General features: G+C 41.6%; 1 protein-coding gene across 6 annotated transcripts in view; it reads left to right on the top strand.

The window, feature by feature from the left end:
- agrn (agrin) overlaps positions 1-12,353 on the top strand; it is a 180,706-nt gene that overhangs the window by 35,465 nt on the left and 132,888 nt on the right. For 4 of the 6 annotated variants that reach the window (XM_068650015.1, XM_068650011.1, XM_068650014.1 and 1 more), the window contains exon 3: positions 2,814-2,834. The exons of the other annotated variants lie outside the window; for them this stretch is intronic. In XM_068650015.1, coding sequence (XP_068506116.1) covers positions 2,814-2,834 — 21 coding nt within the window. The remainder of the gene's footprint in view (positions 1-2,813; positions 2,835-12,353) is intronic. 6 annotated transcript variants of the gene reach the window in all.

The following is a 12,353-nucleotide window of genomic DNA, read 5'->3' on the forward strand; positions in this document are numbered from 1 at the left end:
ATCAGGGCAAACTCTCACTCCCGAACCAGAAGCTGAATTCATCCGGGCAGATTTGTGAGAACTCGTAAACTTCTGTGGCATGCATCAATGCTTTAGATAAGTTGTCTAAAAACATTTATTGATACGAAATCACAATATGGCTGGCCCGCACCGGTGTAGAAACTCTAGGCCAGGGTGTTCTGACATGAAGTAGTTTTTGGTAAACTTCAATTGATTAAAAAAAAAAAAAAACCTAACAAATGAATGCAACCAAATTGTTCCAGCATGGTTAACGCCCCATTCCCCATCCGCTGAGATAAAACGACCAGCATATTTTATTTTTCCATCCCCCTCGGGCAAGTCATGTTTTAGTGAAGGCCACCACGGCAATTGGTGCCTCTTGAATGATGCGCTGCATGCAGTAAACAAGGACCACAAGAATCCCATCCCTCCCTTCCTCCTACTCTTGCCCCCCGGCCTATTTCTTAGCTTCTATTTATTCTTGAGATATAGTGAAAGGCTTGTCTATGCCTCACAGCTGGAAACTGATAGCACTTTTTACAACTCGGTGTCCTGCCTGTGAGAAAATGCGGTAGTGTCCCTTTAGACTTACCCCCGTTTTCCCAGTTATTGGTCTTGTTTGTGCTCGGCCCCCAACAGACTCACTCATCTCTGAAGCTCTTTGCCAATTTTAAATCTGTCTTAATCCTTTGGATTGATATCCACCATTAGCGATCCTCATCAGTTGACAATGACAAAGGACTGATGAGATTTGGTGGCTTGCAAGCTTGTTAGAATTTTTAACACATTAAAAATGCAGTTGTTGGCAGGATGATTGTTATTAAAAAAAAAAAAAAATCCTATCCTGCCAAGAAATCATTTCCCCTTGGCTAGTGTGAGGTGAGGGAGGTTCTGGAAGTGTACAATGTAATGAGAAAGAGCGGGACGGATGACAAATTTCTCTTCCTGCCTTGAATGTCCACAGAGTGGGAGTGGGGCTGTCTCTTTGAGGGGGGGACAGTATTCAGTGGGCTCGCTCCATGTGGTAAACCTGAATCAGAACTTGGAAACAAAGACCCCCTTCCTTTGCGGCACACAACTTTTAACAAAGACATTTTGACTGGAATCCCAATGAATGAGAGAAAACTGCTCACTCTTGATCCTCTCAATTTGTTGTGAAATTAACAAAATAGGACAAGCGTTAACACTGGGAAGCTCTTTCAGATTTCAGTTTGAACATGTCTGTGGTTTTTCTTTTGAAGAGTGAGCCTCAATAGAATACATTTCAGGTGAATATGGAAAGGAGAAAAGAGGAAATCCTTAGGTGGAAGAATCTCCCCTTCAAGGAAAAGTTTTGATTTAGCGGTCAAGTTTTTGTTTATATTAGTTCCCTTCTTTCAACATGTTTTGCACATTGCGATTTGCTATTGCAGTTAAGACACTGGTTAACTCATCATTTTTGAAAGCTAAGAATGTTGAAATGCTCAACTCAAAAGTTTGCCTGTCCAGTTAGTAAAGTTTTTAAGTTGGCAGATGTTTGACCTTGGAACAGATTATTCCTCCTTCCAGTTTTCATTATGGGTGGAATGTTTTTTAAATGAAAACAAATCAGCAGTTGGGGTAGTTTGTGTTAGTGTTCCATCATTGTTTGTTATTTATCCCATCTTCTTGGTCTTTTGCCCAACCAAAAAAGCTAAAGGATTGATTTTTGGTTTCAAATCCAGCTTTTGTCCATATTACCTCCAGTATTCTAATGCAGTCTTGCCATCAGATTCATATATGAAATGAGCTTACTGAAAATGCTAACATTGTTGAAGGGCGGCAGCACCGTTATTTGATGAGCTTTACTGTTTCCCAGAGCTTATTTATTTTGTTTGATTGCGGTAAAGGAAGTCCTGAGCTCAGCCACTTCTCTCGATCTATAGCCACAACTCTCCCTGACATGAATCAGTTGGAAGCAACACACTCTGAGCTAAATGGACCACCCCCCACTTGCAGCATTACTCCTCGCCCCCCCTTAATCACATTAGCCTAAGTGATATGGGAACGGCAGGCCAGACACACACTCCCTGCTTCTCTTTGGCCCTTTCAACTTGACTAAATAGCCACTCCTCCAGAGATTTAAGTTGTCTTAAGCTCCATCTTTGGATAATAGACTGTTTGCTCCCCCAGAGACCCCGGTTTGGAATAATGAGGATCAAGAAGAGAGCAGAGAAAGCAAAATGAGAGAAAGTAAAGAGGGTGAACAGAGAAGCAGAGGACATTGTGCTAATATCCACCCTGGGACAACTTCCAGCAAAACTACTCTTGTTTGGGAGGGCAGGGGCTTCTTTTCGGGGGCTGGGTCAAAGTGCACAGCCTCAGTTGAATTTGACCTTATAAGGACAAGTGTATTTTATTGTTGGTTTATTGCTGTTGATGACAAATGGGAAACACAGAATGGTGTTTTGTCGTGTTCTGTGAACAGATATTTTATCAGTTATCAATTACTTTTTCAATTCTTTTTCCAGCAAGTTTGAAGGAAATAAAGCAGTGCTTGATGGCCTTCCACTCGTGTTTCCAGTGTTGAAGGTGGTCGCACACTTGAGTGGAAACATATGGAACAGTTTAGCTCCAGGTGCAATATGCCAGCAGCTATCAAAACCAAACCACCAACACTTTGGAAAAGTTAAACAGATTTCGACCTCATCGTTTAAAGCAAGTCACACAATCATTCGACGTGGCCTCATTCTACATCGACATCCTGTCTCATTCTTATCCTGTACACCCTCAGTCATATTTTTTGAAGAACTTCCAATAACTCCCGTTTCTCCCTTTCTCTTTGCCTACGGAAGCACACAAGTACCTTGTTGCAGGTAAGAACTTTTACCAAGCTACTTCCTCACCGTCTTATCTGTTTCAGCCAGTGTTGCTTGTGGTTAGATTCAATATAAAAATTTGACATTTGCACCACTGTTATTGCTCACTGGAATTTCTCCCTTTTTTTACATTTTATGTTGGTTTATAGTGACACATCCGACCTAAAAATGCCATATTCCTAACCTTCCGCCAAACTTGTTTGCGTCCACCTGCACATGCCTTTGTGTGTGGTATCGCCCCTCAAGTGGGGCTTTAAACACTCACACGACTTTCTGGCAAGGATAAGAGCAAGGTCAAGGTCAAAGATCATGTCTGGCTAAGTAGTTAAGGTTCTAGTTATAGCAAAAGCCCAAGAATTGGTCTCCTTGGGGACCTTATTAACTGCAAGGCAAACAATCGCGTCTAAGATTAACAGACGACGGAGCTGCTTGATAGCAACCTGCTTTTTGTTGCCATCTTCACGCTTACTTATGAGTCACATGCAAACTCAATGCATTTCCAAAAGTCTCCACACCCAGCTAAAACTGTAATTAGCCTCATTTGTGGACTTTGGTGGCAGCATTACCTTTGGGATGACCATTCTTGGCTCTTCTGTACTTACCGAACACCTTTTGCTCTGGTTTTGACATGCAGCCTTTCTCCTTTGTCATTATTTCCATTTACGAATTGTAGTGCTTTGCTAGATACCACTGTATGACTTTATCTCAAAGAATTTATTTCTTTGAGTGTGACCAGACCCTTTCTAAAGCCTGTGAATAGCACATTGAGCTTGCAGGTGCTTAGTTTGAAAGACGGTATTACCAGCAGAGTGTACATTTCTCCTCCATAAACGGAGGCACAGGTAGATGGGACCGTTTCAAAAGTCACACAGGCACAAGCACATCTTTGGTGAATTCCTCAGCCTAAAATAGATTTTCTTGTTCCTTTGTCTCCTGTAGTGATCCTTTTTCTTTTCAGCAGCCCTTCAATGATGTAGTTTTGGAATGCTTTATATTTAGTCAAATCTCTTCTTTTTGGCATCCCACCCTCCTTCTATGCTTGAGCTAAGATTAAAGCCTGCTCAGCATGTCCAGCCTTGGACGAGACACTTGCTCATGTATCTGGAAAGTCCCCCCCAGTAGTCAGGGCCATCCTGACCCTGGGTTTCTGCCTCTGTTCAGATAAGAGGCTAATAAAGTGACACACACTAAAGTTTTCAAGGACTCATCCATTCTTCGCAATATTTGCTCGCCGCTATCATTCGTACCCCTCTGTCGACATGTCACACCAAAATAACCTAAAAGAAAAATAAACCTAAAATAGTTGTGAAGTTAAACCTACACGATAAGCGTGTCTCTCTATGTGAAGGTCTCGAGTGATGTCATGCACGATGGTGGTACACATATTTTCCTAAAGATGTTGGATGACTTCCAAATTGTTTGACCCCACACGAGGGCTTCAATGTCAGAATTCCTTCAAAATCACATGCTCGACTCAAGCTTGATTTTGACATCTTTTCCCTTCTTCGTTCTTAGTCATTGTTTTTCTTTGGTTGTTATTTCAAGTCCTTTGCAAGAAATCTTTGTCAGTTATGAACTATTTCATCTCTGTCTTGTTTGTGTCCATTTAAAGGTGTCATGGCCTTGAAATATAAACATGTTAGTTCTTGCAAGCTGGTATGTTTAAGTACTTTCTCGAGTGTTTATTTCCATGGACAATTGCACGTAGGACTGTTTATTTCCTGCTCCTCTTGTCCGAGCCGCTAGTGTTTATGCTCAAAGTGTCTTCAAGCAGATGAGCTGTGTCGAGACCAGACGCCTCTGTTAGTTTAGTGTTTCTATTGAAAGGCATTATGTTTTGAGATCTAGAACTTTCCTGCAAAATCCGGATCGAACCATGCAGAACAATGAGGTGTTCATTCCAACCTCCATGGACATTCTTATCTGCAAGGTCTCATCAAACTTGCTGAAATATTCCTGCAATGTCTGCTCATGCCTCTGACTAGCCTTGACCCGCCGCATGTCCGAAACCACTGTTTCAACTCAGCGTGATATCTCATTTGAAATATTTGATTTGAAAAAGTGCTTTGTGTGTACAGTAATGTTTCAGCGTTTCTCTTTTTACCACGCTGTAAAGCCTGGAAGTGCTCAGCACTTTAATCTAGCACATCGCTTCAAATGATCTACTTTCATTTTATGTCTGGCTGTGTAAATTGTGCAGACTCAGGCATCAAATTGAAGGTCTCTCAAAGGATTAAAAGCTCTTTGTGTAATGGGAAGGTTGGAGTCCTTTCTCCAACAGTCCTGACACTTTTCAGCAACGTTTTCTTCTCTTTGCAACTGCTGCCATCTCTTGGCTGCAGCTATGTATGGTTATAAATTTAGTGAGCAAATCCTGCCTGCTTCTAAAAACAGGGGGAATTTCAAAATGTCAATTATCCTAATCCATTTTAAATATGGCTGTTGAGTTGTTGCGGGGAGCCGAAGCTTATCTCGCTGACTTTGGAGTAGTTGCCACAGAATCTCGGAGATGGACTTGTCACACTCACATTCATTTATGTGATCCCTGGTGTTTTCTTTTGTTGCATAATTGCATACATTTGAAGTTAAAATTAATAAATTGACATCCCGACAGTATTTCACAGCCTTATTACCTTATTGTATTCTTGGCCAACTCACATTCTGTTTTGAGAGGGTGCAATTTGAGTAACCACAAGAAAACTGAGGCTTAATTCACCCTTCAAAGTCGATTGGTACTTCAGATAATGACAACATTTTTAATGCGTATGAAAAAAAAATGTTGAATGATGGGGCGTCCATTTGCAATCATAAACTGGACCACTAGAGGAGTCTATTGCTCCGTCACGAAGCTTAAAGTACCCTGCTACCTACTCTGAACCCCCCCCCCCCCCCCCCCCCCCCACACACACACACACACACACACACACACATTCAGGAGTGGACAAATAAATTCATAGAGATACAATAAAAATGAAGTAGGAGAACAAAATAAAGAACTTGAGAATTTTTCTTTTCCTTCTTACTTTTCTTTCCCTTCTTTCCCTTATCGCCCTTTTTCCCTTTTTTCCCTTTCTTTCCCTTAATGCCCATTGCTGTACATGAGAGGCTATTGTCAATTTAAGGATGAAAGTTTGTCTTTGCTGTCGCGCCAGCCCTGAGTTTCAAACACGCACACACTCACACACTTACTGAGAGATGCTGAGTCACCATGCAGCTTTCGCACAGGTTGTGCAAATTCCCAAATAAATGGCTGTGATTAACTGGTCCTGGATTTACAAAGTAGAAATCTATTCCATGTCACATTTTGGGGGGGTGGGGGCAATGCCGCCCTGTGTGGTTGCATATCAGAAAGTGCCATTGCTCATTTCTCAATCAATTTCTAACACAAGACGAAGGCTCTAAAGGAGGTGACCGAAGGCATTATTAGCACATCTCACATACACACACACACAGGATCATTAAAAGATAGCGATTCGTGAGGCACAATAGAAAGAGAGCGAGCGATGTGGTTCATGCACATTCATATTTAATATGTCATTTGAGCCGCAGAGTGCGGAATCTTCATCGCTCTGGTGCACCTCTGGGGTTATTGTATAGACAAGGGCGTTGTCTCCCATTGTAACCCAGTGAGCCATGTGGAGGGGTTACAGTATCTAGGCTACAGCAACATGATGTCATTTACCCATGATTGCATCTACTGTAGTGATAAATAGAATTATTTGTGCAAAAGTAAGGTAAATAAGAATTGGGGTGTCCCGTCTGCTGTGCGTGCGCATGTTGACCAGGGCCCAGATTAGGAGGCCAGTGTCTGACCCAGAATATGCACCATCCCTCCCCCATTTACTCCTTCACCAAATCCCCCCAACTGTCATCCTCATTTTGTGGTTCGGACGGACAAGCTCAGGGGACAGGCTCGGGGTGAGCTCTCCATTAACAGCCTAACCCCCCTCGTAGAAAAAAAGAGATTTAAAAGCAGTGGTGCCAGTGGTGGGGGGTGGAAAAAAAAAGTGTTATGGGGTGCAGACAGTTAAGAATAAAGCAAAAATAACATCCATATCTAGATAGCAGATAATCTTAGAGCTTTGAAGATGCATGTATCATCATTTAAAGGGTAACATTTAAAAATCCGTGTATGCTGATACTGATAAGAACCTTAAAATAAGCTGATAAACATTCATTGATGACTGCTCCTATTCCTGCCCAGAGATTTGCACTTAATTGAACGATAATCCACATCCTCCACATCCACAAGCCCACCTCCCCCCCATCTATCTGGCGGCGTTTATGGCACTCCCTCCTCTGGCTCCCCATCCACGGAGCAGACTTGCCCTGGATCTTCTCTGCTGGCCCCAATTCGCTCGTGCGTACAGTCCACGCACAAGGCGTTGACCCGCTGGAGGGGGTTGGCTTTGTTTGAATTCAGGCCACACCCAGTGCAGAGAACCAGTTCTTAACGTTGTTGCTCTGATTGTGGGTTGGGGACTTGCTTCGACAAACGCTGAACACATTCCAGCATGTGATTCTATTCGTGCTTAGACTAGACCGGAACCTCTAAAGGTGAATACTATGGGAGTTAATTTGTGCTTTGTTCAGAATTGAAACCCTTTTTTCATTCTGTCATGTAAGAATAAAAATAAGGCCAGCACCGTCAACTAGTGCTTAGCGCATCTGCCTTGAAGCTCTGCATGGGTGGGTTTGCACCACGCCCCAAAAAACATAAAATTGTTTAGTTCATTGAAGACTCGAAATTCTCCATCTGGTGCGACTGAGTGTAAATGATTCTTTGCTCACCTGTGACTCGAAACAGGATAAGCCATCAAGAAAATAGATGGATGAACGTAATCAACATACAAAAATCGGGTTTGTTCAATACAACGTTTTTCAGACCAATCCCAGTACAAGTTCTCATTCTTGAATATTCACCAAATACTAATACCACGAGCACTCATGACATGAAATTTCAATTTGCACAATGCCAGGTAATTGTGAGCAAAGACATTTCTGACGGACTGTCCAATTCCTTTCATATCAGCCGTGTTCCACAGAGCATCTTAGCATCATTGGTAGTGAGGAGTTTGGATTTTCACACGCCGGCTTTCGCACAGTGAAAAGGAGTCTTGTTTGTGACACAGGCGGTTGCAAAACCACGCAACATATGGGACTCTGATGAAACCACCGCTAGCACCCGACATACTCACATTGCATTGGAAAGTACGCGTGTAGGAGGCAGCATCTAAAAGCCATTAATGGCCTGGACCGAATACTCACTTGGTGTTGAAAAATGACACATATAGAGGTAAAAAGCAGCGTATGATTCATGCAGTGGCCTTTAACATTTGTTGCTGCTTTAGCACAAAAAAAAATTGCTCAATTCAAAAAGCCTCAAAAGTGTTTTGAAAATGTTTGTTCATGGCAGTGGATATTTTTCTTTTAATCCACGCCAGCACCAAACTAGCGCCATCATGGAATTAACTTTTGATGCAATGTTTAAAAGTTCTTAAATCAATGAACTAGTACATAGTCTGACTACAAGTCTAAGAATTTAACAGTATCAACAAAGCACTAATTTAAACTCTCTTTAAAATGAGATAGAGTAAGAGGATTTAATAAAAGAAGAAAATATTGGCCAAAATGTATGACTTTGCAGGCTCTGTAGGCTTTATCTTGACGCAAAACACTCTTTTTCTAGCACATTCAATTGGCTAGGCTTTTAGCGTTGGCACATTATTTGAAAAACATTGATTAATTAAAAAAATCTGGTTTAATTACTCCACCCCCCCCTCCTATTACTCAATACAATACCTTGCATTGAAACGCCAAGCACTTTGCTTCTCGAACAGGCAAAAGAAATTAAATTAATTTACGATATGATTGCACCTGCTGGCAAAGCGTGGCAGTTTCTTATTAAAAGCATAAACAAGAAGGAAAAAAAACCCACATTATTGTTCCCTAATTGATAAGATAAGACGGCCATTATGGGATTTATTCACTGCGCCTTGTGAGTTTACCTCCAGTGTTTTCCTCCTTGTCACATTACACTAATCCATCCCTGGCTTCCCTAATGGAGTGCGCCTAACAAGGCCTTTTCAGAACACTGCTTAAGTCATTTTGCGTACACCGGGGGAAAAAAAATTCTGTGCCGAGAGCAGGAGCCAAATGTGAACATCTGACTGTTTCAAATTAGATTATTTGGACATGCTTGTGACGTCAGCAGACTTGACTGAAGAAACTGTGAAGCTCTGGTTAAGAAGAATGAGACGTCTTGCACTGACAAAAAAAAGAGTAATGCAAGTATGAGGGGTTCTGTGTCGCAGAGGTCCATTAGCCTAATTGGCACTTTTAGGTGCTTGATTGGTGAGGAGGGACCTTAGGGAATATAGTATATTGAATGAAAAATAGGCTTCCAAAGTGTTTGTGTCCTCGTAGCATCATCCCATTTGCATAAAGCATTAAACATTTACACTGACCTACAAATGCTGACAGCTTCCTTTCACTCACAAGCATCTCTTCTCTTTGTGTTTTCCGTTTTCCTCTCACTGTACACGCATGGGCACATGTAATTTTATTTAGATGCGATTTGCAAAGCATTATCAAAGCATTTAGATTTTTTCTTTTTTGACAAATGACAAACTTACTATTGTTAGTATACTGTTTAGTAACACACTTGACTTGCTAGTTATAATAATCATTTGATGCTGTAACATTATTGAGTTGGGTTTACAAACTAGATTGTTGTGTCAAAAGCATCCTTGTCAATTTGATGCTTTACTGTGAGACCGCCGAATATTGCGATTTGCCACAGCTGGTGAGCAATGACATGTAATGATTATAGAGTGGAACCGTCGTTGTCAAACACAATCTGTCCCGTATTGTTTTTCCAAGGTGTCATTTTTCACAACATATGATGTAACGTCAATCCGTTTGTTCCAAGCAACACTTATCATTATGCATGGTTTTCATGACCTGCACCTTGTAACTTTTGGAGCGAGAAAAGAAAACACAACCGTCACTGGGGAACGCCTTTATTTGAAGGTCCACGCCTGCAAATGGATTGATGTCAACTTCTTGTTCAGGACTTGGAGGTCATCCGTTTTGCTTGTTCTTTAGAGGAAGAGTGGTAGCTTAAACGCTATGTTGTGCTTTATTGACGGCAAGCAAAGAGACGGTCGATGAGTCAACATTATTGACTTGGGGACCAATATTGGAGCGAGGAAAGATAAACTTTGCTGAGGAAATGCTTTCCCGGCAGGCTATTTGGGCTTAAATGGTTTCATTGCGCGCCGTAAGCCAAGGTCAGACCTAGGGCTTTGGATTTCATAGGCTGGATTTACACGACTTGGTTGAAGTGACATAATTACGATTTTGTTTGCTCCCAAGTGGCTTGATTCAGATAGAGGTCATGGCAGCAGTGAACTAGAACTTGGTGTGCATATTGAAACGTGGAGGAGTGTTTTTAAGCACTATGTTAAATTAGATTATTATATAAATTAGATAGTCTTTGCTGCTCCTAAATAAAGGATTACGCTACAAAACAAACATGGACGGACATCTTGAATACAACATTTGGACACAAGTGTAGTAAAAGAAAAATAATAATAACTCCCTAACACCTACAAAGTAACATTACAAAAAATGACACCAATAATAAATCTGTCCATATTAACAAAATGCTACAAAATAAATGCTTTTAAATATGATAAGAATAATGTAGATTTGTACTGCAGTGATTGATAATAGTATGGCTGAAAAGCTGCTTCTTTTTTTGAAGTCACACGAAATATTCGTTACTAAATTTATCTGTTTATTTTTGCTGCCTTAAGTCAAATACTTTGTAAGAATTTTATGCAGCAATGTGATTATAGGCTTTGTGATTCATCGTTAGCTGGCTTCAGGCTTCTATTTATCTTTTTTAACTTAACACAGCTTGCAAGCATATCTAAAGCTAATTGCAGAAACCTTATACGCGTCTAAGCAGCTTCTGTTCAGGCTTTATCCATTTTTTGGGGGGGTTAGGTCATCGGCCTCACAGTTCTAAAGTCCAGGGTTCACACCTGGAATGCAGGCTTTTTTATTTTACGCAGAACGTTTTCATAGTCTTTTCTCCAAACCCTTATGTCAGTCTCATTGAAGATTAAAAGTGTGTTATTTGTCTATCTGGGCCCTACGATTGGTTGGCGACTAGTCCAGGGTGTACCCAGCCTACTGCCCAAAGTCAGCTATAATAGGCTCCAGCTCACCTGAGCCAATGATGACAGATACTATTGAAAATGGATGGTCAAATAAAGGTGCTATCCATGGTGCTGAAACGCTCTCAATTGAAATCTGTTGTTTCTTGCATGCAAACAAATGACAAAATAAATGGAAAAATAGTCCGATAATAGGAAGGTTTATGGAAATATTATATACAAGTGATTCTTGTCAAAATCTACTGAGGCAGAAGCAACCAAAAATATTCAGATTGTAAATCACAGATTGTAAATCTGCCCAAGTTTGAATGGTATTTTTCCCAACATACAACTGTTCTAGGTCTTTCTCATAAGAAACACCTTCGCTTTTTGTATTAGAACTCACTTTCATTGTCATGTAAATTGGGGTCATAAAAGCATTCTAAGTGAATGGAAGTGTGATTTAAAGCTAAAACGCGTCTCCTCTTCCACCTCTGCCTGCGCTATTGCAACAAAAACAAATCCCGGCGGTGGCTGTCTGCTGTCCGGAATGACTGCCCTTGATGGACCAATCAGGGGAGCTATTTGTTTGTTGCCGTGGCAAGTCAAGACATACGATCGTGCCTCAGGTCCCCAGGGAACCTCTGCGCACTGTGGGGGCCTTGTAAGGGTCACATGGTAAAGTTCTGGTTTGGATCAAGAGGTGACGGGTGAATGGTGGGGAGCCTGGGGGGCGTTGTTTGAGTGGAAACCTGAGGACGCCCAGCAGGACAATTGGGGTACATGAAGAAAAGTCTGACATGTTTTGCATGCAGGGTTTCTCGTGTTTCAGCACGGCGTCCTTATCATTCCGCTTGCGGAGGAATGGCTTGCAGGTGTTGAAATGGAAATGAAATGAATGTCACAAGAGGTGTTCCAGCTCGTCTTGTAGAAAAACACATTGAGCCAAATTGTGGAACGCACTCCCGCAAATTGCTGCAAGCAGACCGTCGCTCGCACTTTTCTCCTTTTCTCTCTCCTCTCACCGACTCCTTTTTTTCCCCCTTACGCCTTTTGCCTTCCCATCTTCGGGATGGTGTTCAAAATGAAATCTCCCAAATCACCATTTCTCAAGCGGCAGTGTGGTGTTTTCTCCATATGAGGTGTTGCCGTGGCAACTGGGCAATAATTCATCCCCCCACTGTCTTGTAAAGATCATGGATGCATGCATTTGGCCTGAAATATCGTTCATGCTCTCAGTAACATGTGCTTGGCGATGATGTTAAAGTGATTCATTTTGCATTTTGGACAGAATGAAGGGGGTCAAAGTGATGGGTCAGGTATGTTGGCTGCATGCAAGATGACGGTAATA

Source organism: Syngnathus scovelli, chromosome 2, assembly GCF_024217435.2.
Source record: "Syngnathus scovelli strain Florida chromosome 2, RoL_Ssco_1.2, whole genome shotgun sequence".
NCBI lineage: Eukaryota > Metazoa > Chordata > Actinopteri > Syngnathiformes > Syngnathidae > Syngnathus > Syngnathus scovelli.